At 39.6% G+C, this 27,705-nt stretch overlaps 14 protein-coding genes and 1 non-coding gene across 15 annotated transcripts; 6 read left to right on the top strand and 9 right to left on the bottom strand.

The window, feature by feature from the left end:
* Positions 1 to 241: 241 nt before the first annotated feature.
* Positions 242 to 2,044, bottom strand: CUP2 (Cup2p; the record flags this gene model as incomplete). Its single annotated transcript, XM_022819147.1, has 1 exon — positions 242 to 2,044. One exon carries the CDS (start codon positions 2,042 to 2,044, stop codon positions 242 to 244), a length of 1,803 nt encoding a protein of 600 aa, XP_022675742.1.
* A 1,798-nt stretch (positions 2,045 to 3,842) lies between these two features.
* FTR1 (high-affinity iron permease FTR1) lies at positions 3,843 to 5,042 on the bottom strand (the record flags this gene model as incomplete). Its single annotated transcript, XM_022819148.1, has 1 exon — positions 3,843 to 5,042. One exon carries the CDS (start codon positions 5,040 to 5,042, stop codon positions 3,843 to 3,845), a length of 1,200 nt encoding a protein of 399 aa, XP_022675743.1.
* Positions 5,043 to 6,030: 988 nt separating this feature from the next.
* FAR7 (Far7p) lies at positions 6,031 to 6,681 on the bottom strand (the record flags this gene model as incomplete). Its single annotated transcript, XM_022819149.1, has 1 exon — positions 6,031 to 6,681. The coding sequence occupies one exon, from the start codon at positions 6,679 to 6,681 to the stop codon at positions 6,031 to 6,033; it is 651 nt and encodes a 216-aa protein (XP_022675744.1).
* Positions 6,682 to 7,188: 507 nt separating this feature from the next.
* REC8 (Rec8p) lies at positions 7,189 to 9,084 on the top strand (the record flags this gene model as incomplete). Its single annotated transcript, XM_022819150.1, has 1 exon — positions 7,189 to 9,084. One exon carries the CDS (start codon positions 7,189 to 7,191, stop codon positions 9,082 to 9,084), a length of 1,896 nt encoding a protein of 631 aa, XP_022675745.1.
* A 156-nt stretch (positions 9,085 to 9,240) lies between these two features.
* Positions 9,241 to 10,914, bottom strand: RSC4 (Rsc4p; the record flags this gene model as incomplete). The annotated part of the gene is made up of 1 exon (XM_022819151.1): positions 9,241 to 10,914. The coding sequence occupies one exon, from the start codon at positions 10,912 to 10,914 to the stop codon at positions 9,241 to 9,243; it is 1,674 nt and encodes a 557-aa protein (XP_022675746.1).
* A 377-nt stretch (positions 10,915 to 11,291) lies between these two features.
* On the bottom strand, positions 11,292 to 11,747 carry MEH1 (Meh1p; the record flags this gene model as incomplete). The annotated part of the gene is made up of 1 exon (XM_022819153.1): positions 11,292 to 11,747. The coding sequence occupies one exon, from the start codon at positions 11,745 to 11,747 to the stop codon at positions 11,292 to 11,294; it is 456 nt and encodes a 151-aa protein (XP_022675747.1).
* A 602-nt stretch (positions 11,748 to 12,349) lies between these two features.
* Positions 12,350 to 13,120, top strand: MRPL13 (mitochondrial 54S ribosomal protein mL50 MRPL13; the record flags this gene model as incomplete). Its single annotated transcript, XM_022819154.1, has 1 exon — positions 12,350 to 13,120. One exon carries the CDS (start codon positions 12,350 to 12,352, stop codon positions 13,118 to 13,120), a length of 771 nt encoding a protein of 256 aa, XP_022675748.1.
* Positions 13,121 to 13,362: 242 nt separating this feature from the next.
* Positions 13,363 to 15,291, bottom strand: mug70 (uncharacterized protein; the record flags this gene model as incomplete). Its single annotated transcript, XM_022819155.1, has 1 exon — positions 13,363 to 15,291. One exon carries the CDS (start codon positions 15,289 to 15,291, stop codon positions 13,363 to 13,365), a length of 1,929 nt encoding a protein of 642 aa, XP_022675749.1.
* Positions 15,292 to 16,356: 1,065 nt separating this feature from the next.
* On the top strand, positions 16,357 to 18,486 carry KLMA_30624 (uncharacterized protein; the record flags this gene model as incomplete). The annotated part of the gene is made up of 1 exon (XM_022819156.1): positions 16,357 to 18,486. One exon carries the CDS (start codon positions 16,357 to 16,359, stop codon positions 18,484 to 18,486), a length of 2,130 nt encoding a protein of 709 aa, XP_022675750.1.
* A 452-nt stretch (positions 18,487 to 18,938) lies between these two features.
* ECM9 (Ecm9p) lies at positions 18,939 to 19,856 on the top strand (the record flags this gene model as incomplete). Its single annotated transcript, XM_022819157.1, has 1 exon — positions 18,939 to 19,856. One exon carries the CDS (start codon positions 18,939 to 18,941, stop codon positions 19,854 to 19,856), a length of 918 nt encoding a protein of 305 aa, XP_022675751.1.
* A 93-nt stretch (positions 19,857 to 19,949) lies between these two features.
* OSH6 (oxysterol-binding protein OSH6) lies at positions 19,950 to 21,308 on the bottom strand (the record flags this gene model as incomplete). The annotated part of the gene is made up of 1 exon (XM_022819158.1): positions 19,950 to 21,308. One exon carries the CDS (start codon positions 21,306 to 21,308, stop codon positions 19,950 to 19,952), a length of 1,359 nt encoding a protein of 452 aa, XP_022675752.1.
* A 746-nt stretch (positions 21,309 to 22,054) lies between these two features.
* On the top strand, positions 22,055 to 22,165 carry KLMA_R322. The gene is made up of 2 exons: positions 22,055 to 22,090; positions 22,130 to 22,165. It is a non-coding gene; the product is annotated as a tRNA-Gln (tRNA).
* A 287-nt stretch (positions 22,166 to 22,452) lies between these two features.
* On the bottom strand, positions 22,453 to 24,231 carry KLMA_30627 (translation initiation factor 2A; the record flags this gene model as incomplete). The annotated part of the gene is made up of 1 exon (XM_022819159.1): positions 22,453 to 24,231. One exon carries the CDS (start codon positions 24,229 to 24,231, stop codon positions 22,453 to 22,455), a length of 1,779 nt encoding a protein of 592 aa, XP_022675753.1.
* Positions 24,232 to 24,995: 764 nt separating this feature from the next.
* Positions 24,996 to 25,640, top strand: MCO32 (Mco32p; the record flags this gene model as incomplete). Its single annotated transcript, XM_022819160.1, has 1 exon — positions 24,996 to 25,640. One exon carries the CDS (start codon positions 24,996 to 24,998, stop codon positions 25,638 to 25,640), a length of 645 nt encoding a protein of 214 aa, XP_022675754.1.
* Positions 25,641 to 25,900: 260 nt separating this feature from the next.
* Positions 25,901 to 27,154, bottom strand: FMP48 (protein kinase FMP48; the record flags this gene model as incomplete). The annotated part of the gene is made up of 1 exon (XM_022819161.1): positions 25,901 to 27,154. The coding sequence occupies one exon, from the start codon at positions 27,152 to 27,154 to the stop codon at positions 25,901 to 25,903; it is 1,254 nt and encodes a 417-aa protein (XP_022675755.1).
* Between the last annotated feature and the right edge of the window lie 551 nt (positions 27,155 to 27,705).

The raw sequence follows: 27,705 nt of genomic DNA on the forward strand, positions 1-27,705 counted from the left end.
ACAACAAGTATAATTTAAAATTTGATATTATCGATTAGTCTCTTATTATATAAAATATAGTAGCGAGAGTAAGAATATATATAGAGCATTTGGGGGAAAAAATGAAAGACGTGCTAACAAATATAATTAGAACTATTACATTCAATAACGGATTGTACCGATTTAATTAGGTAGAAATAGATAACACATATATATATTTGTTATTAAGTTGGCTTGTATCGAAAAAAATGACCAGGAAGAATTATAAGTGCGTCATCAGATCATCTATATCTGCAAACTCCACTGGGAAGATGTCATTAGGAGAAGGATTATTTCCCTCACTAGTTCCACTAAAGAGGGAGTTGTTGTCAATAATGTTTTGGTTAATCATATGAGATTGTTTCAAGGATGGGTTAAAATCAGGTGAAAACTGGGGATCCACAAACGAAGGTTCGAGGCCTCTTCTTTCAGTGCTAAATACTGATTGATCTCCAAATGCAGCATTCGAGCTGAGTGCAGTATTTGTCGAGTCTGCTGGCGAATTAAAGTTGTTGGAAGTTGTTGGAAGGGTTGCCGCGGTATTCTCGTTGCTGCTACTACTGTTGTGATTATTATTCTCTTCGATTGGAAGAATCATGGATTTTATCTGTTGTTTCGAGCTATTTGCCGATGTTAGTGGATGTCTCTTACGTTTATTTTCACTGTCGTAACGATGATTCTTGTGAATACTAACCGATCGCTCTCTTCTTAAGTTTACACCTTTCCAACTGATGTAGCCGCTACTTGATGTATTAGATTCCGCGCTTGCCTGTTTGGATTCCGGGATATCCATGAAGCTTGGAGTTATAGAAAGCACCTCGACACTTCGTACGCTATCAGTATCAAATCCGTAAACGTTTGGAGATTGTTCAATGTGAACTGGGTTGAAGCCGCTGCCTCTGCCATTGCTGGGGTGATGGAGCATATCCTGGTAATGGTGAGCGTTACCACCTTGCAGCATCGACGAAAGAGAATCCGAACTGTTCATCGAACTTATGAAATCGTTATTCGAGATTACGGAGTCATGAGATGATATATTAGAGATAAAGGAAGAGGAGCGACCAGTGTTGGCTAGAGGCACTCTTTGTGAAGGAACGTGTTCATTGTTGACAGACTTCCGCTGTTCCTTCAACTGGGTATACGACATACTTTTAGAAGTATCAGCGAAGTATGTTACATTAGGAGTATCAGACTGGCCATCGTCATATATGGACAGGCTGTCGCCCATGAGAAGTGGGTTGATGCTGTCTGTTTGGTCGTGAGAAGACGTTATACTTGTTGGGACGTACTCTGTTAGTGGGATATAGACTTCACCAACCTTTGTTCTAGTATTTGGAGTGATGGGTTTCATTATACTTAGCGGTTCAAGCCCGACTGTGTTTTTACTTGTGTCCTGGCCATGCTTGTGATGATGATGATGGTTATTATTATTATTATTGTTATTATTATTACTGATGGTACCCGTATTACCATTACTAATATTACTGTAGGTGTTGCCGCTGCCTGGAGGCGACCTGTTTGAGCTTGATATCGATCCGGTGTCCCAGCCAGTTGAGAAGCTGGTGTTCATCGATATTGGAGAGCCCAACAAATTGGAGATGTCCTTGTCGAGCGACTGAGACGAGTTGATGGAAGGAAGCGACTGGAAGGAGTAGCCGTTTGACTTAGAGACTTTCCCATCGAGATCCAGGCCGATACTGGTGCCTGAGTTCTGACCTTTTGTTTTTCGCTTTGCTCCGCGCTTCTTATGGCACGCACAATGGTCCGGATCCGTTTTGCAAGTGCACGAGGCTTCTTCCTTCACTTTTTGGGCTAGCCGCTTCTTATCCTGCCTGCCACACGTACACTGGCCCGACGGGTTGGCGTTCTTGCTCTTACGTAGCTCTTTGCAGTGCGCACAGGTGGTAGACGGCCTTCCCTTTGGCTTGATCATCGTTAATGGCTGGTCCGTATGGTTACATGTCGTTACTCTGTGGCCTCTTATACACCTTTCACAGGCATACTTCACACCGTTGATGAGAACCATGGCTGGAGACGGTGGAAAACTTTCGCTACTGCTGCTGGTGCTGTTTCCCCAGAACCCGTATCTGTGCGCTAAAACCTATTTTGGAACCCGGTTTCTAAAAGCACACACTATTGAGAGAGTAAATTTCCCAATATTAAAATAAAATAAAATGAAATGAAATGAAATAAAACGAATAATTTATGACTTTAAATTAAAGCCCAAGCAATGAGAGGTTCTCGACAGAAAAAAAAAACCAAAATCCAATATCCAAAAATTAATGATAATGATATAGTAGTTTACACTTCAAAGCACAGAGTATGTTGTTGTTGTGTTGTTTGTTAGATCCCCACTAAACGCTTGCTCCTTGTTTGTCTTTTACCACTTCTTCTTTATTCTCTCTTTTCTTAATATTTAAAATAAAAAAAAAAAAAAAATAATTGTGTTGGTAAGTGTGATGATACTTGAATATCGGATACGATGATGGCTAATGAATGAGTATTAAATGATATGAATGAAAGTGAAAGGAATCCAGGAAAATATGAAAATATGAAAATCTGACGAAGGAAAGAAGAAAAAAAAAAAAATTAGTATATCCAAAAAAAAAGAATTTCAAAAACGGTTTGGAATGATCAGCAGTCTTTTAATGAAGGGTAACACAGCAGAGTAGTAGGACTGGGACCGTGACCGTGACTGTGTGGATGGAGTGAGATGGGATGAAACGGAGCCTTACTATATAGTTTTTTCTGATGATTCTTTGCCTAAAGGGAATACATGACACAACGCCCGCTGTTACATGGTATATAGTATAGTATGCAACGTACAAACGTACAAACCCAAAAGCGTATATGAAGCCCCCCTTCAGAGCACTGAAAACAATGAATAAAAAAAAAAGGCATACTGCATACACAATAGTAAGTAGTATAAACGTATGGATATCAATGGATATAAAGGAAGAAGGGAATAAAGAGAGAGAAAGAAAAAAAAAAAAAAATAAGACAGAAGAACAAGAAGAACAAGAAGAAGAACGGGATGCGAAGCCGTGAGATGCGCGCACGCGTGCGCGCGCGCGCCTGCGTTTGTGGTGCTGAGTGAGTGAGTGTGGTCTTGTTTAAAGAATCTTGGTTTGTTCAATTAGTTACTGGTTCTGGTTCTGGTTTGGGATTGCAGCCTGCGAGTTGTGCGGCGCCTTCAGAGCGGGAAGGGTTCATCCTGTTCTTTTATCTTTAGTGTTCTTTTGTTTACTGTAGGTAGAAAGGGAAGGTGGTATTAGCGGTATGCCGGTGCTAGAGACTGGGCTAGAACTGTTGGGCTGGCATTTCGTAATCTCAGTAGTATCTTGCCAGAATTCTGTACGGTTCTTAAGGGGAGGGAGGGGTTGTCCGGGCTTGCTTGTCCTGGCCAGATGGTTCAAGGAGACGTACTAGCATTACTGGTGCCAGTTCCATTGCCAGTGCCAGTGCCAGTGCCAGTGCCAGTGCAAGCACCCTACCTTCATCCCTTCTGCTTACGTGATAAAAGTAAACTCAATTAAAATGTTTATATATATTCATTTATTTACACATTTTTCGCTATGTGATGGCTCGCTAAGCTACGGCGGGTGTTCGGCGAACAACGAATGACTGGAATGTAAAAAAGGGTAAAGAGAAACAGCAGACCTGTCTGTAGTTGTGTGTAATCGCGCTCTGCATTAGAATGATAATAGAGAAAGATAATAAAATAAAGAACACTAGCAGTGGTTAGTTAGATAAGCTTGGGTCAAAACAATAAAAATAATAACAATAATAATTAATAATCATAATTATATTGATTAACCTTCCCCTTATTTAACTGGTTCAACTTGAACTTGTGTGCTTTCAACCTTGTTAGAAAGGTCACTGTTTTCGTCGTTCTCGGCGTTGTCCTTGGTATAGACTTGACCGTTTTGGTCGACAGCCAAGTTTTGCATCTTGCTGAACAAAATGTCTTGTTCCTCCTTGGTTAGTTCCTCGTTTTGCTTACGCTTCAAGTAGTATGATGGCTTCAATTGCTTCAAAGTCAAGTTCTTGCAGAATGGCAAGTGACCCTTTCTTTCTTCGAACATCATCAAACCAACAACAATCATCACCAGGATCCAGTAGAAGTTGTAAGCCAACATGGAGGACAAGTAACCAGTGTTTTGCCAGCCGAGCAAAGCGTTGAAGATATCCCAACCGTTGTCCAATTCTGGGTTACAACAGTTGACGTGGTAAACGGCTCTGTTGATGTTGTAAGAACCGTTACCGTCACCACCTTCGGAAGCGTCACCACCGGACTTTTGGTTGAAGTAGTAGTTGTCGAAGTACCAGACACCTCTGGAGAATAGACCAGCAGAGATCAAATATAGAATACAGGTCGAGATGACCAAGAAAATTTGTAGCGATGACTTGGAACCACCGTAGTACAATAGCATACCACAGGCCAAACCACAAATCAAACCAATGACAACAGGCAATGGGTAGGCAGAAGCCTTAGAACCAGTTGTAGTAACACCAGCACCAGCAACGAACACAACGGCTTCCAAACCTTCTCTTAGAACGGTAATGAATGGAAGCAAGAACATGGAGTACTTGGTGGCCCAGTACTTGATGCTCCATTTTTGACGCTTGTCGGATGGCAATTCGATCATGGCCTTGGCGATCTTGACTCTCCACTTGGCTTGCATCTTGTTCACTCTCAACATGGCAATACCCATGACGGAAATCATGATGGTAGCAATCATACAGAAGACACCTTCCCACAAATCTTCAGCAGAACCGAAAATATCGTTCTTGTATACATAGTATGCACCGATGAAACCACCACCGATGGCTAAACAAATAATCAACCCCAGGGCCACCCCTACCCACACGTGTAACCTCAATTTCTTATATGTCGCAACATCGTTGGCACCGATGGACTGCTTCAAGAAAGAAAGCAACACGGAAACAATCACAGCTGCTTCCAAACACTCTCTGAACACCACAAAGAACACGGCAACGTTAAAAACTTTATCCTTACCCATTGTTGTTGACAAGTGATTCTGTGTATAGCTGTATCTTCGGGTACTTGTAGGCTACAACAAACAAGGAAAAGAAGAAGAAGACAGATAGACAAACGACTCCAGTGCACTTCAGACCAGATGAGATGAGATGAGTTGAGATTAGGCCCAGTAAAAAATTAATTAGACTTCCGAAATCCCTGGTCCCCCAAACAACATACACAAACTCTCTCTATATATATCGGACACTCCTTCGAGATGCAATGGGTTTAATCGGTACAGCGAATACGCATATACCATTAAAAATTCACTATATTCCCCCTACACTGAAATAGAGTATCAATTTACCTTCATAATTTGCACCCTTTCTCACTCGATAATCTTGCATGCAACCAGTCAGCACGGCAAAAAGCAGTTGTAGGCTCCAGACCCGTACTGTACACCGCTAGTAGCATGCAGTACTTCAGTACTAAAAAATGCAATAGCACTGTTGCTGCTGCAGTAGGGGTCCAAGCTCTCTTGGTATTACCAAAACTGTCATCGGACACCCAAAATGCCCAGGCGAAGGAGTGGGAAAAAAAATTTAAGAAAAAAACACACACACAACAATAACAACAATAACAGCGTACTGCATCATGTACTTAGAAGGTCTAAGACCAGCCGTGCATCGCTGCCAAGTGAACCAACAACACCTTCCAGCTTTCTTCAGGGCCAAAAATTTTTTTTTCGAGTTACTGATGAAAGAAAAAAAAAAAAAAAAAAAAGACAAGAAAAACCAGGTGCGCAATAGACAGGATGGGAAATCAACACCAATAGAGTGAGTATACAGAAAAGAAATCAAAGAATGGCGAACAGGGTTTAGGCAAGGTTTTCTAGCCAATATGGGGTACTCCTGCAAAACTCAAATTCCTGGATCCTCCGTTTTCCCCTAAGAAGATGGGTAATGAGAGGGAAAAAATATTGGTGGGGTGCACGGATTTGTGATTTCTATGGGATTAATTTTTTTTTCGTTTTACGGGTGTAGTTGCAACAATGCTCTGTAGACTCTACTGAGGTCTAGAAGCTGCTGTAAGTCCGATATGGAGTCCAGGTAACTTCTGAACTGGGCGTCTTCCGCCTCGAATAAAGTCTTGTTGGCAAGATCTCTGTACCACTTTATTATGGTCATGTGATACATATGTATTTCGTCTCGCAGCAGTGTGACGCTTCTCTGAAGATTTTCGTCGTGTTCGCGCAGGACGCCAAGCGCAATTGTGTTGCGTCCCTGTTGGCGGCTCAGAATCTCTTTGAGTTGTTTGTTTTGTCTGGTCACGTGCTCTAGTGTACTATACGACTCGCTGGTAGGATTATTGGCGTTGTCGATGTCGATGTCGATGTCGTCCTCGCCGCCACCACCACCACCGCCGTTGGCGGGCCTGCTCGCAATTGTACGCTGGTCAATGAACTGCTGGGCGACATTTATGTCCGCTGATATTTCTGTGGATCCTCTGTTTGCTCGTTTCGCAAGTGTGTCCATATCTTCAAGTATGGAATCGCGTAGTTTTTTGTTTTCCTGTAGTTGATTCGATAGCTCATGAACAAGCTTATACATATACTCCAAATTTTCCGTTTGGGTGCCCATGAATAGAACCGGCTGTGACCCGGAATCCTTACTGTTCTCCATTGCTGTATGTATGGTAGGTGTAGAGCGATAGTGTGCGCTTGCTCTTCGTCTTGTAGATCTCTTCCAGACGCTTTTAAGGCCAAAAAGGCTCTATTGTATGGTATGCGCTGCTGAAATCCTCAACTTCCCTTTTTTTCTTCTTTTGGCCCAGTAAACTACTTTGGTCACGTGTATTCTCGTTTCTTACGAAACACATCATTCTTAATCTCTACTCTTTTCGAAGAAAAAAAAATGCAAGCCACAAATGCAGCAAAAGAGCCGCCCACACTACCTCCCCTTCTTCCTCTTTCTTTCATTCTTCCATTAAAACAGGTTAAAAAAGGTTTCGCGTTTTTAAGTTCGGCGGCAAAAGGGGCAAGTTCGTATTATATATAAATATATATAGGTAGCAAACTAAGTCTTGCTACATATTGACCGGTTTCCACACCGTAAATTTATATTTTGCTAGTATATTACTATTGGCTTGTAAATATGACTATATATATATAAGAACAAGTAAGTGTAAATATGGCAGAGGTTGGACTTAGAATAGCTAATGATCAAAATATCGCAACAGTGTGGTTGTTGTCCAGTTTAGGTGCATCTCACAATTCGAACGTGAAGAAGAGGGAAATTGTGAAAGTTTCAATACCTCATGCGTGTGAGGTTTTGGCTTCGACACAAGTGACAATTCCATTAAGACATACAGGACAGTTATTATATGGTGTTACAGTTTGTTACGAACGAAAAACTGGGTTCATATTGTCTGATGTGAACAGCTTGAGAGATGCTTTGCAAAGACAATGGATCGGTTTGAAGCCCCTGGGGAAGGCTTCGAATGCGTCTAATTCCAATGGTAAAAGGAATATCGTCTCTAATCAGGTTATCACAGAAACAGATAACAATTTCTTGCAAGATGACCCGAACTTTGACGTGATGTTGCAATTGAAGATGAACAATGGTCTAGATTTTCTCAATAATTTGGGAAGTAATCCTCTCGACGTCCAGAATGCGACCGGTGGTGGAGTTACCTCAGCTAATAAGAACGCCATTAGACAAGACGATATATGGAAAGAGATTGAGCCCGGGCATGCTCAGTATTTGAGTGGCGTATCTAGAGTCCCTACTGTCAATAGGGAGCTTGGTTACAACCCCAATCAGGAAGACGACGAGGATGATTTGGGTCCCATTGACGTTGAATTGAACTTTCAGTTGGATGACGTATTGACTGACAACGAATCAGAGGTGGCTAACTTAAGCACCGTTAACAGCGATCTTGGATTGAATTACGATCGTGAAGTACATCCTGAAATTGACTTGGGTATGCCTATTTTAGAAGAAATGGAAACTTCTAATCCCCAATTGGAACTAATGAAAAGAAGATTAGGCCTCGACGATGAAGCTGAGTATGACGAGATGAGAAATTTTGATTCACTTGATGCTAACTCCAACTCAAGAAAGAGACAAAAAGTCTCCACAGATTGTTATCAGAGGCTTAAAGTGGATAGTTCCGTCAGTTTACTGACGGACACTTTACGTCATAACCACGAGAACTATGTTGAAATAATGAAAGACCTTCATGATAAAAGAGCAAGAAAGGCAAGGAACGACACATTAAATTGGAAATCATTATTTTCAAATGAGTATCAGTCACCTTTAGTAATGAATATATACTCAGAAGTTTTCCAGGCCTTCAGTTCTCTCAATTTACAGCAGGGCAGGAGAGGAAGGACTATGCACTCAACAAATGATGGATCAAGATCAAGCAGTATATTAAGTTTAGAGCATGGACGTAGAATGGAATTCGGTGACCCTTCCAGCGGAACTGACAGTCATAGGTTTGACATCAATAATTTACCAGAGCAAGTTAATGAATATCCAGAAGATATGGATATTGCAATAGATGATCCTCAGTTTATAGAGCTTGACATTCCACCCTCTAGTTTCGGGAAACATAGTACCAGAAATCACACAGCAGACTCAGACAACTTGGAAAATTTAAGGTGGAATACCCAAAGGAGAGTAGCCTATAGAGGAGAAACAGGATCAGGAAGTTTTGTGGGAAACTCGGACTCCATAAGTCAAAACACTATCAGTAATACCCAACAGCAAATGTTAATCCACGATCGACAAACGGAAAAATTCTATCAATATATATCAGAAAGAGCAAGTGAAGTTGGTAAAATAGCAGTAGAATACAGTAGCTTTTCGAAGAAATTTCTATTTGAAGACATAATCCCCAGTAAACTTAGCCAAGAGGAAGATGAAGAAGTTACACCTGTAACTAAAAGAATAGCTTGTAACGCTTTTATGTCTTTGTTGCAATTAGCAACATTAGGTAAGATAAAAATTGATCTGTACGATGTCAACCCTGAAGATCAGTTCGAAACATTAAACGGAGATGATATAGTAGTTTATTGTTAATTTTATGTGTTTTTTTATTTCATTTCGAGTTGATCATAAACTATTAAACTTTAATATATTACTTGTATTTCCATATGATTCAAAGACACGAATCCAATCTTAGAGATTATTGTTACAACACCGCTATATAGTAGCTATTCTTCTTTTTATTACCTCTTAAGGTAAGACATTTATCCAGAACTTAACCGTTTCAGTCACATTTCTTACGTTGTTTCTAATGGAAAATATTACTCGATTTGTGCCCTCAGTTAACTTGATATCATATCTAGCCTTTTTCTCGTCAAATGCATCACCATTTAAGACAGGAATTGGGTTTACTCTGTCCTTGTTTACCACTACAATGGCAGGATTTTGTTCCGAGATTGGATATGCTAATTCTGAAATTATGGAAACTGAGTTTTGCTTGGGGGGTAGAGTGATCGAATAATCGCTATTCTCATGAGACAAAGAGCCATCTGTGAAGATATATTCGAACCACGTGATCTTGTTCATATCGTTATATAGACCCTTCAATGGTCGTATAGCCTGTTCATACAAGCTCCTGGACGAGGAAACCTGAATCTTCCTTATCAGATTGAAATAAAGAGGTTCTTTCTTCAGCTCAATGTTATGTTTCTTGATCACTGGAAGAATGTTGAACTTTAAAGGAATGGCAGGTTTTTCCACTTCAGCATTGTCTGTTTTTGAATCGCTATTGGCATTTGTCCGCGAAGGTCCAAGAAGGTAGTCTCTAGCCAACGGTCCACGATTGTATCCATTTCCTAAACCTTCCATGTGATTATACTCTTCGTTGGTCTCATCATCATCAGATAAAATTGGCTCTTCTTCTTCCACCTCTTGCACAAACTTCTTATATTCTATCTTATCATATTCAAGAGTAATTTCACCTTTCTCTCTTGCAGACTCTAATTCAGGGAAAAACTTCTTGCGAATCAAAACATTAAAGCATTTCAATAGCTTGGAAGCATCACTGTATATGGTAGTGTCTTCATCATTAAAAATCAAGGCGTTTTGGAACGTAATATTAACATCCGTTACGAAATCGTATATTTTGTGATAATAGCCATGTTCGAGATTGCTTTTCACCAAATTTAGGGAGTTTGGATGTTCAATCACTTCTTCATACTCTGGGTATTCATCTTTATCTACCAACTCGAGGAATGGTTCACAAATTTTAAGCGTATCATCCAGATTGCTGTTAGAACCGTTGTCCCCCGTTGAACCGTCGCCTTCTTCCAAAATGTTAGCCATCTTTCTATCTGTAACGTTAAGCAAGATATCCAATATATCCAATAAACGTTTTTTGACATCTTCGTTAACCAAATAGTTCTTCGTTGCATTCTTGACTTTTAGAACCTCGTTCTTGATAAAAAATACTACTTGTTGTGCGTTCTTCACGATCAAAGAGTCCGGATCGTTGTAAGAAAGACAGTTTTTGTAAATCAGTTCGCAATCAAGAAGGAACTTCGTTTCACCTCCGCTATACTCGTAGTCTCTGCTCTTGATCTCATTGATAGAAATTGGCTGGTCGATCTTGTAATAATATTGGGGGTGGAACTTTCTACTTGGCAATTTGATGAAATGTTTAAATAAAGTCCTGTGTGCTTCTACCAAATTATCTAATGTGAAGGCAATGAACAAATTGAGCTTTGGAATGGTCCATTCTTGATCCACAATTAGCTCCTCGGTGGGATCTAAAGGATGAACGTAATCAACCTTAGGTAATGATCCGCTTCTTGGCCTTTTCCCAGGCGTGTATCTTGGGACATAATTACGTTTTGCCTCTTTTTCTTCACCAACTTCCTCTGATCTGCTTCTCTTACTGCCCATTTTTCACTTTGTATTTCTCTATCTTTAAGTCTTGACCCTACAAAGCAAGATTTTGCGGACGCCAGTTCTCGTTTTCACCTTCAATTCTTCCTACAACTGTACTTTTTATATCTAATGCTAATGCTCTTTTTTGAATGTCTTTGTTTGTTAAATATCGTTATAACTGTTTTTAAATATATTTTACAATAATAGGAAAGTAAGAACCCAGGCTTTATCGTAGACAATGATTCGATGTCATGCAACTTAACACAAGATACAGAATTAATCACTACCCAATCAACTAACGAAACTCACTCGCTAACTACAGTAATCAATACTGGTAGTATGTTGCTTTCGATAGAGTCAATCTATCGATGGTTCATATTTTTTTTGGACAATTAGGTTTGTATATCGGTGACTAGGGGTTTGTTATACGTTATGGTAAAGTTCTTTTTGAGCGTTTCGAAGTACTTCTCGTGGAATTGCTTCAAAGAGCATTTGACCTCATTCGTTATTTTGGATGTTGATGCTGGGGTTAGGGGAGGATTTGCCGATGATATGTTGTTGTTACGTGACTGAGATTGTGAAATTGGTCCGTTGATGGAACCGGAGTCAAGGTCGTGCGATGAGGCTACGATTCCACTATTGCTGATCATGCCAATGTCTATCAATTTGTCGTTAGTGCTATTTACAATTTCGGTTAACTCGCGCTCTCTCTGGCGAATGCTTTCCTTCTGCCGTTGCTCCATCTCATTGAAATCCAGCTGAGCCTGCGAACCATATCCGCTTTGTTCCTGCAACAACGGGTCAGATTCCTCGTCATGTCCAAAACAACAACTCAACACATTGCCCATTGCTTGTGTATATATAATTCTTTGGTTTTAGCGACTCTGAGGCTACCCTTGCGCTGCTCTAGTTTACTGCCATATACCGTTCTTGTTCTTTCTTGTTAAAAATGGTAGTGCGCCAGTTTTTAGCCTGTTCGCTATTTATGTGGAAGTGCTAGGACCAATATACCTGTATGAGGCGGGTAACAAAGATAGATACTGGCATTGGGAATGATCCGTAAACCCGTACACAACAGAGCTAACGATGTAAAAAAGACAAAACTGGTACAGAAGAAAGCGACAGGTTAACTAATTTCCTTTGGTTCCTTCTTGTGTCCATAATATTATGCCCAAGTAGGTACATCTGGTCCCAGATAAATAGCAACATTCCTCCCCGTTTTTCTGTCTCTTTTGGCATTCCATTTGAAAGTATAGTTAGTTAATATATATGGCTATCCTCTTTCTTCCTCTGACATCTGAAAAACTGAAAAATTTCTTTCGATGCTGATTTAACATCTAAAATTGAGAGCCCAAATATGAAAGCAAGCAAGCTTGAAGAGTTGAAGTTCGGATAGAGAGGCGCTGTAGATTTGTAGCTATCACGAAATACACAAACCCAGTCATCAAATATGTCTTTATACAGGTGTGTTCCAGTGGTGCATGCATCCAGACAATTTAGCTCCAGTGCAGTTCGTACAGATTTCATGTCATGGTTCAAGAGAAACAAGAATAAAGACACATCCAGCACCACAGTTGTCAATGCTCAGCCAGAACTGCAAAAGGACACTAAAGAAGTGATAAACGAGATTGAGTCTGGGAAAACAACAGAAGTCAAGAGTTCTACGGTGACGAAATTGTCGTTGACTGACGACGACTTCATCGGTGTGGACATCACAACCAAGGAAAAAGAGATACGTTCTTTGAAATTGAACAACGTACCATTCAACGAATGGCTTTCTGAGGATAAGGTAAGCACAACAGAACAACTAGAACAAATTTTGTTGGAATGTTATCAAGAAACCTTCGGTGCTGTTCCTTCTGAAAAAAAGCTGAAAAAGCCCTTTGAAAGTTTAGTAGATAAATTCACCTACACCAAGCTTTTACAGTCTAAATCTGGCTATATCATTCCAGACTACCAACTCACAATGCTACAAACACCAGTCGAATTCAAAAAATGGTTTGAAACCAAGGTTTTGAGTGGTTCCCTTGCCAAATTCAAAGAATCAGAACCTAACGCAATTGACTTATCTAATGTGAAGTTCCCACCAAATGTGTACGTGGTGCCAGATATCAAACCATCCGTCAAGAAGCAAAAGGTTAAGAAGATTTTGGAAGAAGTGAACGCCCTAGAAGCTCAACACGAAAGAGAAGCTATTGAAAAAGCTAAATCAGAAGCCTAATTTCAAAAAGAAAAGAATATAAATCTTTCTCTCATGATCTTCTTCTCTTGCATTTATGTCACAACGGGTGTACATTCTATTCCTGGATTTTGATTAAGACCCTTGAACCCTTGTATATAGACTCTAGTCAATGTGTATCAAAAAAAAATAGCAGACAACGAATATAATAAAACAGTACAACGTATTTACATATATTTATATAAATCCATTTTTTCTATGGGTGGAGATGGCCGTATTTTACATCAACGCTTTCTCGCTAAGGAAAATATAACAGCAATTGATGCTCCTAGTGCAAATATAACCGCCGGTAGCAACGTCTCATTAGAAATCCCTGGAATGAAATTGCTGGACTGTTTGGGATTGGCACGAGTATTTTTACTAAATCTATTCTGAATCAATTTTGTAACTGCTTCTTGTGGCACTGTTTCGAACTTATAATGCACTAACAAATCAATTTTATCTAAGTTCATGTTTTTGTGGACCAAAACGCAATCTATCAAATCCTGGTCATGCGTTATGCTGACGAGATCATTTTCATCATCAACGTAAAGGATATCAATTTCATCAGAGCTGCCTAGTTTTTCTCCAATTAATTCTAAAAGCTTGGAAACACCTTCAATAGGTCTTAAAGATACTCTGTGGGTGCGGTTATTGCTTAACGATTTGAATTTAAATGACTGTAAAGCGGTCCGAATATCTGTTTGTGAGGTGATATGACTGCTTCCAACTAAAGAGCTGGCCTCTTCGTTAACAAAAGATACCGAGTCATTTAGATGCATGCTATTTTCAAGCTGGAATTGATCTAATTCTGTTTGTGAAATTTCTGGAGGACCATTACTGAAAATACTTTCTGAATGTACAGAAGAAGTGTCCGTCATTAGATCAAAACCGTTCCAGAATTTATTCCATGCAGGGCCGGCTACAGGGCTCTTGTTTGGGGTATTTGGCATACTGCTCTTTTGGGATTGTGAAGTCATTGATTCCCCATCTGATATCAAATGAATCTGAGATAACGTTGCATATGTAAGCTTAAGAACTTCAACAATCCCTACAATTTCTCCGTCATCAACAACTGGCAAATTCAAATAATGTCCATCAAACATTTTACGCAAGGCGTGCTGAATACTCATCGTCTTTGGGGCTACGTCGGGCTGTGGGGTCATAACCCTAATGACACTGACGGTTCTTGGATCTAACCCAGCAGCAATAACTCTTAAGACGACATCTTTTGACGTAAAGATACCCGATACGTCATTGAGTTCGTTTTTCACTAAAACTGCAGTTGTGTGGTTTTCCTTCATTAGTAATGCTGCTTCTTGAACACTAGTCTTAACATTTACGTAAGAGGGAACCGTACTTTCATCTTGTAAAACTGTTTCCAATGTTGGTCCATTCATGACTGATTTCAAATGTTCAAAATACTTAACCACTTCAAAAGGTTGGTTGCCTCCTGAAAAACCGCCCATTTCATTACTGATGGAATTGAAAGCATCGTGTAATTTCTTTGAATGGTCGTACATCCTTTCCAACTTTTCCATCGCCTCCTGGTAACACTTAGTAATATCTAAGACACCAATGATAGCGTGGGAATCTGCATCGATAACAGGTAAGTGTCTGAAGCCTCGTTCAACCATCAAATTAAGAGCCTCTGACGCGAGAGTATCAGATGTGGCGCACAATGGGTGTGGAGTCATGATTTGGTCGATGGTAATACTAGAGGACTTCAGACCAGCTCCAACAACGCGGAATGCAAGGTCCTTTGCAGTAAAGATACCTAGCAAGGCACCTGTAACAGCAGAATCTTCTTCCGTGTTATCATGATCATCGTAGTCAACCACAAGAATACAGTTTTCTCTTCTGGCACTCATCAGTTGCGCCGCTTCATAAACGGTAGTAGATGGTTTACAGATCACCGGTTCAGTTGGGTACAAAGACAACACGGTTCCTGGTCCCGATGGAGACTTGCCCTTTTTCATCGAGTGCGGGCTCTTTTTGGTAGCAGCATTAGCAGCAGATTTCCCCGATTTCTTCTTGGATAGATCATTTTCTAGCTTCCTTCTGATAGCCTCATCTCTCTTGGTTTGGCGCTTTCTTGATTCGCTAACACCGGAGTTTGGAGGGATTGAGCTTTCTTGCTGGGATCTCTTTATTGGAGACTTGGGTGTTGACATTTTCGGAGCGTAGAATCAATGAAGTCTTGCCCTACTATCAATATACACCAATTTTTCGTCGATATTTACCAATTACACACTATCATTCCACATATACCAAGTGCCACTTTTTCAGCCAAACGCTTGTCCATCTCTGTAAATTCTTGAATATCGAGCTAACTATTGTGCAAAGGGCCATCGGTGATACGTCGCCAGAAAATGTGATTTGTTTACCTTTAGCCGAAAAGGGTATTGTCACGTGACTTTGATCTGGGGTTCATTCTTTACTTCAACAATGGAGTTGAAGAAAAAGGGTCCTAAAAAGGAGAGAGGAAATGCACTTTTCAGTTAGAGTTAACGGTCGATAGAAAAAGAAATATTATGAAAATGGCACGGAAACAAGAATAGAATCAAAATGTATGTCTGATATTCCTTCCCAAGCTGGTTTTGTAGAGAACAAAGCCGCGTATATGCTATGTTACTGTTGATTCGATTTATAAAAAAAATACAAAATATAAAAAAAATAAGGTTTATTATCTCAAGAGCCTATGGCTTAAGCTTAGCAAGCCCACACAGAATGCGATAAATGGCCCAGCTATTTGACCAGGAAAAGTTACATAACTTATTTAATGAGATACGACCGTGTATGGATTTATGCTTATTGTAGCCCCAGGAAACACCAGCCGGAGTCCTATTATATCTCTCTCTCTCTCACTCACCCCCATAGCGCCATGTTTGAGTTTCTCTCTTTTTTTATTGTCATGATGTACTTTTTTTGTGGAGAAAAAGGAAATAAAAAAAGGAAAAGAAAATAGCCGCCGATCCACAAACAGAGAAGTTCAGTGAATGGAAGGTTTATTAGACTGTTATTGTGTTACCTTTAGATTGCACTATTTTGTTTTTCACCGCTTATTTTTTGGATTTATATTTAAGGGCCTCTTTGTTTTTGAACACAATAAAGCGAAGTATGACTTTTATAAGTGGAACTTGGATTTGAAAAGAGATAATACATAAGGTAATAAAACGGTATACGCAGTTTTAACAAAGATCCCAGGGCTTTGTGAATCGTAACAGTGAAATATCACGATGTTAAAATGTGTATTTAAGACGATAGCGCTTTTGTCGGTGTTGACCAAGGCTCAATTTGAGCAAGAACTTTCTCAATGCCAGGAGCTTGAGGCTAAGATGGAAGGTTTAGATCTTTCCAAATGTTCTGTTGGCTTGGAGGAATGTATCTTGGGTGCGTTTGATGCTGGAGCTCAAGGATGTAATTCATGCATTAAGGTTTCTGGTGATTTCCAACAGGAGTCCAATTGTGGGTGCATTGAGTGCATTGTTTCTGCTTTGAACTCCAAGTGCTTGGCCTCTCATTGTGTGGCTGATGGTAAGAACACGGTTATTCTAAAAAAAATGAACGAACAATTGCACAAAAGTAATGGGTTATCAAACGCTGGTACAGGTGCTGGAGCGGCTGCTGCTAACAGCCATGAACTTCACTATTTCGTTGACGAGAAAAATGACCAGATTCTCAGACCTTTGCTTAACCTAGAGAAGAAGCGTTTAATTCAAAATTTCTTGGTTGGAGCCAAGTATCACTTTGGAAGTGGTTCCGCATTGCAAAAGAGAGGCTTCCCTTGCGATAAAGTAGACTGTGCTAAATTAGACAAAATTCTTCCACAAGGAGATCAGGTTTACGACGCTTCTTTCTGGGATAGCTTGAAATCAAAGAAGGGCGGTAAAGGAAAAGAGGACGACAAAGAAGATGATAAAGAAGATGAACCTTCTTCTACGACGTGTACCTCTGAACCTGTTGAAACAACAAAAGATGATGATGATTCTGAAGAGAAGGTTATAACTAATGTTCTTGAGTGTGACGAAGGTTGTACTACAACTTATGTTGCAACCTCTTATAAACCAAAGAAGAAGCTCATGACTACTTGGAAACCAGTTGAAGTCACTATTACCGAAACTTTACCCGCTGGAAAGGGTAAAGGAAAGGTGGTTACCAAAACTGAGACTGAGACTGCAACGGCTACTGAGACCGAGACTGAGCTTGCAGTCGAAACGAAAACTAAAACGCAAACTGCCACTTCAACTACCACTGCCACTCAAAAAACTACTGAAACAAAAACACATAATGATGTCAAAACAAAGACACATACGAAATGGGAGAAATATCTTAATGTAACTTTGACAGAAACTGAAGAAAAGCCTCTCACTAAAACTGTATTTAAACATTCTAAGACTACAGTAACTGAAACTAATGTTGAAGAGAAAACTAAGACCAGATTTAAACATGATGTGACAACTGTTACTGAAACAGATTTCGAAGTAACCACTAAAACTAAGTTCAAGCATGATGTAACCACTTTCACTGAAACGGAATTGGAGGAAACGACTAAGACGGTTAAAGTTGCCAAGGTGACAACGACGGAATGGAAGAAGAAGGTGAAGTTAGAAACTTCCACAACTACAACCACTCAAGGTCAGCTTATTCCAACAACTGCCACAGTTACCAGTATTGTAGTAAGTTTGATTACAGTGACCGCTGCTGCGCCAGCTAACCAAGCCGCAGCTACTAGGGCAAGATTACCAGCATTGTCAGGAATTGGTTTTGGCGTTTTCAATGCTGAAAATGGTACCCAAACTGACTACATTACGGGTTACTCAACCTCAGAAAACTGGGGTGGTGCCAACAAGACCTCTACTGAGCTTCCTGCATCTACGTCTTGTGACGATGACATCAAAAACGGTACGCTAGAAAATGGCAATGACTCCAAATCATCTAAAGATGGTACTTTCGAGTCATCTTCCTCAACAAACACTAATGCTACCAAATCTTGGGTCATCTCTTGTATTGCCGCATTGGCTGGTATCGTTTTTGTGTTTGCCATTTCTGAAGACCGTGGAAATGCAGCCGGTGTTCAAGAAATGATCAATGCACAGGGCTTCAATCCAAGTGACAGCGACGGCGACGAGGATGAAGACGATGAAGACAAATACGACACTAGTAACGAAGGTGCGGAATACAGTAGCTCAAAGAGAGCCGCCTATTCGGCAGGCAAACATGATGTTCTTGAGTTCGAAGCGGATGAACTGATTGACTCAGATATTCGTCAGTTGCTAAATGCATCTATTCCAAGCGTGAATGAGACAAAGGAGCATTTAGCAACACGTTTAGTTGATGATCCAATTAAGGGTATTGCTGTTGTATAAGATTTATATTGAATTTTATATAGTCGATTAATATATTGAAGCTTGTGTTGGGTATAGAAGCAATAAACGGGGTGTCCTTTAGTGAAGATTTCCCGTTGTAATCAAGTACCTACAGTAAGATCAGAAAGAGTTCCTGTTAAACATTGATTAAGTTTACCGATTTGCCTGTACAAAGAGATATAGAAAGTTTATGAACCAATTTTTATTGGACTTTTATTTTTTATACTTTCAATATGTAAAAGGGCTCCGACATCTACCCTTTTTTTTTCATGGTATAACTGACATGAAAAAAAGCATACATTATATATTATCTAACTTAAAAATGCTTAACCTCATGAGAAGTACAGGATTACAAAGAATTAGATATCCACAGCCTGTCGGTAAGTATACATGTCTTTATTATACCTTATTGGTATTAATCCGCCACCTCAGAGTTACTTCTATCTATAAAAATGGAACTGGAATTAACTACCTCAATTGTCAATGCTTTACATGGACCATATGAAACCAAAGAAGTCCGATTGATGATATATCCAAACGCCCCATCTGAAGTTAAAGAACCGTTTGTAGTAATACATAGCGAGACACATACTGAGATTGTTCTTTTCAAAAAGGTCCTGATGAAAATGTTCATGGAATGCCATCATTTGTTTTATCAATGGGAAAGTCTAGATACATACCGCCAGCGGTTAGTTTGTTCAGGATTACTAATAGTGACCACAGAGAATAGGACCGCCCTAAATATGTATTCCAAAATATTAAGTGAGCTCACTGAAACCTCTATACAAAGGGAAGTGCACTTTATCGAATTATTGTTAAGTTGTAATAGAGCCAAATTGAATAAATCATCATCATTATGGGAATTATATAAAAAGTTGTATTCAGAGTATCAGGGCCGTATTAAGTTTGAAGTTTGGAGAACTATAAAACTATCATGTGATCAGCATTTCGCCAATTATTATTGTTGTAATTTCATAAGGTGGTACTATAATCAATTGGAATATCAGCAGAGAGAAGCATTCATAAAACAATATATTCAATTTGCGATGGCCCATGTTAGTGACCCATCAATTTGGACCGTCCTCGGTAAAATTCTGCGAAAAAATGATTTGGATTGTATCCTTAACTTTGTAGAAAGCTTACCCGTTACTACATGGCCACCTTTTTCTGCTGTTTTGGAGTTTGCTTCTCGTAATATGGACATAATTCCAATAGTTAAGGAAAGGTGGGAGCAGAAGGAAGGTGTAGTCTTTTATAAAGGAACAGTAATTGTTCCTAAAGAAATAGAGGATGACCTAAATTTACGGACACAGTACTTACATGATGGGTGGAAATCCTTGCTGTTAATAAAGTTGGGGCATCTAATGTAGTAATTTCAGAAAAATAGATTTACACACGTAACGATTCAAGCAAGAGTAGAGTAATGTACATATACGCGCCCCATTTGGAGGATAGAGAAAATTTTAGCTCAACTCCTTTTGTTGGATATCGTGCTTCTGATAAGCTGGAATAAAAAATTTGTCTGTAAACTTTTGTCCTGGAATAATAGGGGCAATTTCTAGAATGGATCTAATCTGATCTTCATGAGTTTGAGAATCAGTTCCTGCAGGAATATGCTTATAGATATAAAACTCCAGATCATCACCAGGGCTAGATGATCTAAACAACTTTGGATGGAATTCAACACCATCTTCTACCCTTTTCTTAGCCAGGATTCTTTGTGCATTTTCTATCTTGAATTTCTCATCAGTGGCTACCACATGATCTCTCTTGGCTAGAGCATCGGTGACTTTCTTCCATAGCCTTCTAGATTCCAACTCTCCCTGTTCCTCTAATGGTCTGACAATTGGTTTCAAGGGAGTTGAAGTGTGACAATTAAACAAAATTGCCTTCTTTGCGGATTTATCTCTTAAATCCTTGTAGTAGATTATATCATTCCATTTACCGGAGATTTCATAATACTCCTTTCCTTGGTAGTCTTTAACTATTCCTTCTATAGCGTCATACGTTCCTGAAATAAAGCCCTTGGTTTTGAAATCAATGTCTACTTGATATTTTGGTCCTTTGATTATCAAATGGTCACCCAATTCGATTCTCATCTTCCCGAAGAGAATTCCTCTTGCGTACATATTTGGTTGTGTCAAGGTATATTTTTCCGGTTTGCCAGTTTTTGGATCAATAATATCTAAGAATTGTAACACAGACAAACCCTCCATCATTGCAGCTGTCGAGTTACCCAAGAATCTAGACTTAGGAATCGTAGTACCATCAACTCTGATATTTGATTCAGGAATCATGTAAAAGTACGATGATTTAGGTGGATGATGACTTGTTTGTTCCGCGATGTAAAACGCCTGTTGCTTGTTTGGTAAGTCCCAATAAGCAGTAAAGTACTCCCCTAAAACTGGGTTTAAAGGTTTCTTTACAGCCTTAGGAGCGATGTGCCAACCGGATAAATACCACTTCACGATTTTCACAAATCGTTGTAGATCATCCTTTTCAGCATGAGCGTCGAGTAAAATATCCGGAAATTGTAATTGATTGGCGATTCTTTCCAACATAGACTTCTTTTCGAGGATAAAAGTTGGTAATGTAATCCTTGATAAGTCACACCCAGGCTTCAACTGCGTGATAATGCCCATAAGGATGGATTGGCCAGCATCATCGTTTTCGTCAATATCATCAGTATCTATCGTTCCAGGATCAGCTTGTTGCTGCTGTACTGCACCAGCTCCTGTACCAGTGTTACTAGTGCCGCTACTAGAGCTATAGTGGTGATGGTGGTGTGATGAACCGCTTTTAGACTTTAGTTTTAATGGCATATTCTGACTAACTAGAGAAAGAAGGACCCTTGGTTACCTAATTCAATGTGAAATTTTGGAATAAGCCGACACGAAAATGAAAATATTTATCGAATTTTCAACCGGAAGACAAAAACTAGTGCTGGTATTTGTATCAATAAGCTTATCCTGGAGCCTCGATACGTTTCTTATGTCTTTTAAATTTCCAATGCACGCATTCACACTCGACCAGTTTTATTTTTTATATAATTACCACACATATCTGTTTCCTGGGTTTCTAGAAGTGATCGCTGGATTTTTACAAGTTTATATAAAAAGGATGTTTTATGTATGGGAAGGAAAACGGGAAATAATATACAACCGAACATTTAAAAAAGTGCCAAAGACAATAGGCGAATAAACTGTTTTCAGTTAGTTTTTTGTGTTCAGTATCTGCAATAGAGCATGTGTTTATATAGAGTGTTATGAGAGTGAGTGTTACGTAAATTTTTCTAATCGTGAACGTGCTTGAGCTTGTATTCGTATAGTGATCAGTAAATGTAACCATTTGCTGTACCTGCATAGTATGTTGATCACATTGTGCAGCTTACATATGATAAAAATGCGAACCTCGAGACACGGAATTAATGCCCTATAAAGTCGTATTCGCAACAAAGCGAAAACAGCGGTTTAGAGTGCGTGCGGTCAGGTTCTAGAGCGAATAGTGCCAAACTGTCTGGCTCAGATCGTGATAGCCTGCAACTAAACCAACGACATCGCAAGTTCAAGGTTGCGTAGTGTAGAGGTTATCACCGTGGATTCTGAGAAGCGCTTCCAATAGGAGGCACAATCAAGTCTCGAACATTCCATTAACCCCGGTTCGAATCCGGGCGCGACCAATTTTTTTGTTGGCAAAACTTCTTTTATTTTTTTATTATTTCTGATTTCCACCATCCCGAAAAGTGGACGAAAAACTGTTTTAGATTCTATTGTCATGCATTGTAATAATAATATTTTGCTAAGGCTAAGTCGAAATATCTATATGTAATATATATATAAGTGTTTATTACTCTTTCTACATGACTGAATATACTTTTCTACTTGTATGTATGATACTTTCGGTAGTGCAGTGTGTTTATGCATACATGTAGTGTCTATGAGGAACTATTGTATTTTGTTTTTCCTTTTATGAATCGATCTTCTCGCCCTTCCAGCCAAGTAGTTCCAACTCTTTTAGAATCTTGGGCTCAGACTCGATCTTCGTGACTTGGGTGTTTTCCAATTTAGCCCCCTCAGCTTGCTTTACTTTTAGTGCATCAATGGCTCTTAATTTCTTCAACAAAGATCTAATCTTCTTTTCCTCTGGGGAAGTTTGACTAGCCGTAGTTTGTGGAATAGGAGTAGAGGTGGGTTGAGGAGATCTAGGCTTGTTAGTACCTGGGACGACATTGGCCCTTCTCGCATGTGGTGGTTTGTAAGCACCAGCGGGCTTTTTGGCTCCTGAATTAGATGATGATTTGTTAGGGTTCTTTAAATTGAACTGAGTAACAACTGGGTGAATCTCTAGTTGGTGTTTCTTGAGTTTAGGATCTTGTCTCAATTCCTCATCCTTCAACTTATTCCCGTTCGTTAGGTAGCCATCTTTAATGATTCTGAATGGACAGTCTGTTCTCCAGTCAACCTTTAGTAACTCTTTGTATTCCTTCACAAATACCAAAGTACCAGAGTAGTGCCAGACCTTCAATCCATTGTCGACTCTCAATCTTGGAGAAGTTGTAGCAGTAAGAATGAACTCACCACCTGGTGACCATTTGCATACCGAGGTGTTCGCGGCACTGAATTTACTAATGCATCTGAACTTGTCGTGTCTATCCAAAATGTCGACAGAACCTTGAAGGTTACCAAAACCACCGACGAGAATGTATTTCCCATTTGGCGCAAATTCCAACGTGTTTTTTCTTTGTTCGTTCAAAGAATGGATGGCATTACCCTTCAAATCAAAGAACGTAATAGTAGCCGGCATAAACCCATATATGACACCAAACTGTCTTGAGGTTGGAGACCACTGGAAATCGTGGATGGGACCCTCTTTTCCAAGTGGTACACGAACAGATTCACCTCCTAAGGAGCCATTAACACCTTGGAAGGACAACAAATATAGATTGTTCTCACCGTAGTAGGATTTGTTTGAATGGTCAAAGTCGGTTGTAGTTAAACATAAAATAGCATTACCCAATGAGTTCCATTTCAAATGGCATGAGTCTGCCTTGAAGAATTGCTTGGTGACGATTTGCTTGGTGATTTTACCGGTGGTTATAGGCCAGATGGTCAACTGTGCTGGCTTACCTGATTTTTCCTTGGTGAATGTGCAGATAGTTGGATGTTCGGCAGGGGATATCTGGTAAGTTGTAAATGGTTGTTCTGGGGTCAAGGTGGCAAATGGCTTGTCGAAATTGAATGCATTTTCACCGGTCAACTTAACGATGCGGAGTTCCTTACCAAATGACTTGATAGCATAGTCATCTAACTGAGAGAATTGTAAAGTCCATGAACTCTGGGTGGACACTTTGTAGCTGTATTTTGGCTCAGTAGACACTGGGTGTTCATTTAGATGCCAGATCTTACAGTTTAAATGTTCTGCATCGTCAACCAATGGTCTTTCCCAAGTCGACAAAAAGTTTCCGCTTGGAGAAAACTTTAGATCGTAGACGTTCTTTAGAGGTAGTTCTATCAAGGTATTTTCCCAGTTCTCGCCAATTAGCAGAATTACCTTGTTTTCGTATGACTTGGCCATAAAACGGCCACATGGTGACAACAAAGACTGAATTACTTTCCCTTCAACTTCTGATTCTCCTTCGCCATCATTCTGGCTCTTCTTATTACTAGGCGTGATCTGCTCGAATGATGGATACCCTTGGAAAACTTCGACGCTGGAACTGGTCCTAGCAAACAACTGAGATGACATCCTAGCTTATATTTTACTCTTTCAATTACCGCCTGGAAAATTATTAAAAACCCCAATCGAAACTTCCGTAAGTTATCCAATAGAGGATATCAAAACTTGATTATCAGTTATTCTAGTACTCGGAGGTACAATTTTGGTTTGATCCAAGTGTATGAATGTGATAAAAAGTGGGGATAGACTTAACAAAAGACTCTCTTTCTTTATGCAGACTACAAACTAAGACTAAATAAATCCAAATCGAATTAATTCTAGTTCTAAAACTTCAAATTCAAAATGTAAAATTAATTTTTGGCCATCTCTACTACTGCTAGCTTTTCATGCTGGAAAGAAAGTTTTTTGGAAGCAGTGGCAGAAGAAGAAAAAAAAAATGCTCGAAAAACGGGAACCCTCTTTGTATGTTAGGGTAACAGTGTTCGGTTGGGGTTCCGGTTCTCCTTCTGTTTTTTTTTTTTTTGTTTTTCATGCCTTTTGCAAAGTTGATTGGCATGGCAGGGAGGGTTATTCACATTTTGGCAATTTGCCATTTTCATAGCTCTCATCTCATCTCATCTCATCTCACCAATATTTTATCAGCACTCTATGTGGAAAGCTTTTAATATATTTTGATGTGTGAAGAGACCTTTAGAGAACAGTGACCGAAACAGTTTATTGTCGGGCCAGATTATAATTACATCAAGGAAGCATTGCATCCAGTGAATAAGGAAGTGTACTGACAAGATCAAATTTAGGCTTTTATTTGTCGTTGTCAGGGTTTTTTTTCCCTTATGTTAGAATTAAGAAGAATGAAACCACTTTTCCATAGTTTAAGGTATAATTTGAGGATTATAAACAGAATCGGAGTTCGCAGGTATAGCGGTACTTCTGGATGTGCTGATTTGAATAGTAATGGGAAGAAAATGTCTCCACAGGATGTTCGTAGAGTTAATTTGGGATGTACCATAACGTATTTGCAATCGAACGTACCGCATCTTTTGCAGACATCTTTGCACGAGCCGCGACTCAGTAGCGATGTAGAATTAAAAATAATGCCTGTCACGCATCCTTACTTGCCCACATTTACTGGAATCACGAAATACTATGCGGTTTGGAACAGTATACGCTTTCTCCTGAATAACTTGCTCTTCCAGACTGAAAATAGGGTACGAATCAAGAGCCTCGATGTGAACGATAACGAGGTTTTCATGAGATGGGAGACACATCCTTTGGCTGTGGATCAACCGGAAAGTATCAAACTGGCTGAAGAAGAAACAAAGCTATCTGGCCTTTTCATTTTCGGGTTGAATGAGGATTGCGACAAGATTACGAAGCACGTTATAGACGACGTTCAAATAGTTGGCAAAAGAAAGATAGACTTCTCACCAAAGGTAGAAAACGGAGCTATTGTGTACTGCAAAGCTATTAAGGGATAGGTGAAACTATATTAATTTTCAAGACAACACAGACTTTTCAGATATTGACTAACGGAGAAATGTAAATGTAAATGCTACACAAAAGAAAAATGTTACGCGAATTATTGGGGTCTTTAAACAACGCAACAAACTTACAACAAACAAATAGAATTTAAGAATAGAGAACTCACCTCTAACTTTATAAACTAAAAGAAAACGAATAGGTTAAACAGAACGAAGTAATAGCTGCGCAAATACAACAACAAACTAGTAATAAATTTTTACATTGTAGAATTTTGTTGCAAAGATACCGGTTTGACATTGTTTAACCAACTGTTTCCTGCATCCCAATCAAAATCCCACGATTCACTCGAAAAGCTGCGAGGCATAAACTCCTCGAATGGTCTAGACATAGATCCAAGACTAGACATTCTGAACGACGCCGAGCTTATTGATTGTGGAGATGGTGGATCGGTAAATTCAATGTACTCTTGATTCTGTGTCAATGATGGAGGTACCGATGAAATTTCACTGCCGGTTTGCATTTTCAAAACAGTGATGAAATTGTCTAGTCTGTACCAAAATGACTCCATACTGCGGTTTGATGGCGAGCATAGGAGATGTGATATTACCAGGCAAGAAACATTCAAAAGTATATGTTCCAAGTTTGATGTGTTTGGCACTACTTCAAGCCAATACTTTGGACTCGTAATGATAGAATGTCTTTTAGAAAATAGCGGAGGGAATGAATCGCAACCAGCCTCGACGTCAACATCGAGTAAATTTGGTAAGTAGTACTGCTTTACAAATTGAACTGGGTTATCTTGGAATGCAAGGAAGTTGGTATTCTTTTTGGACGAATTTCTGTCCGCCGATCTAAATGGACAGGAACCGAACATAATGTATAGAATAGAGATACCTAACGACCAAAAATCTGCGCTATAAGTGTTGTATGAGCCTGAGTGGGTAAAAGTTTCTGGGGCCAAGTATTTTTCCGTTCCGATTCTATGGTCAGAGGCCTGCTCTCCCATATGCGATAGCCCAAAGTCTGTGAGTTTTACCTTTCCCGTGTTCGTCACCAAGACGTTTTCAGGCTTGAAGTCTCGATGAGCAATCCCTAAAGAGTGGCAGTAGCTCAATGCTGAACACAATTGATAAACCAACGAGTGAAATTGCAATCTAGATATGCTTGGCAAGGAATCTGGTTTACCAGTGTATTCTTGTGAGTCTGCTGATTCTTTGACCAGCTTCATGTAGTCGTACAAATCACCGTTGTGACAGTATTCGAGGACAAATACAAAATTTGAGTCATCTTGGTAAAAATCGAGCAATGCGCAGATATTTGGATGTCTGTTCCCTAGTCTTTTCAAAATCTTTAGTTCGTTTTTGACTAAAGCTGTGATTGCATCTAGCTTTTCTGGGCTTTCAGGCTTGGCGACGACTTTTAACGCAACATACTCTCCGGAGCGAGTATCGTAGGCACGATAAACCGTGCTGAATGATCCAGTTTGGATGATATCTAAGGGCTGGTACATAACTCGAGAATCCTTTCTCTTCAGTTTCCTGGTCAGAAAAGTTGTGCGTATGTGAAGTTTTTTAAGGGGACGAGATTTAAACCGAACAACAGAATGCCATTTCCAGGCCCGCTCTTCGATTCAATAAAATTTTAAATGTAATATAACCCTAATGTCCTTGCGAAAGGGTCAACAGAACTATGGTAGCCGTTGTTGGTTCGTTTCTCTATACTCGATGACAGAGTACTTAACGAGCGATGGTAACTATGGACAGTACCGTTTAATTGATTGCCTAACCGTGAATTGGTGAGAGATGGAACTATAACTTGTAAATAGACAGAAACTAAGGAAGTATAATAAGAGAACTAGTAAACATGTAAATATCATCAGAAGTTACGCTACGTAATTAACGACTCTCACCCCCCCCAGCCGCATTGGTGTTTTCAAGCTCAACACACTGGTATATATATACATGTGTTCGTGCATTCAGTATACGATTCCGTACCCTATGTTTCTCCTAAGTACTTTTACCATGGTAAAGAGATATCCAAAATAATGCAGGAACAAACTAT

This window comes from Kluyveromyces marxianus, chromosome 3, assembly GCF_001417885.1.
Source record: "Kluyveromyces marxianus DMKU3-1042 DNA, complete genome, chromosome 3".
Lineage (NCBI taxonomy): Eukaryota > Fungi > Ascomycota > Saccharomycetes > Saccharomycetales > Saccharomycetaceae > Kluyveromyces > Kluyveromyces marxianus.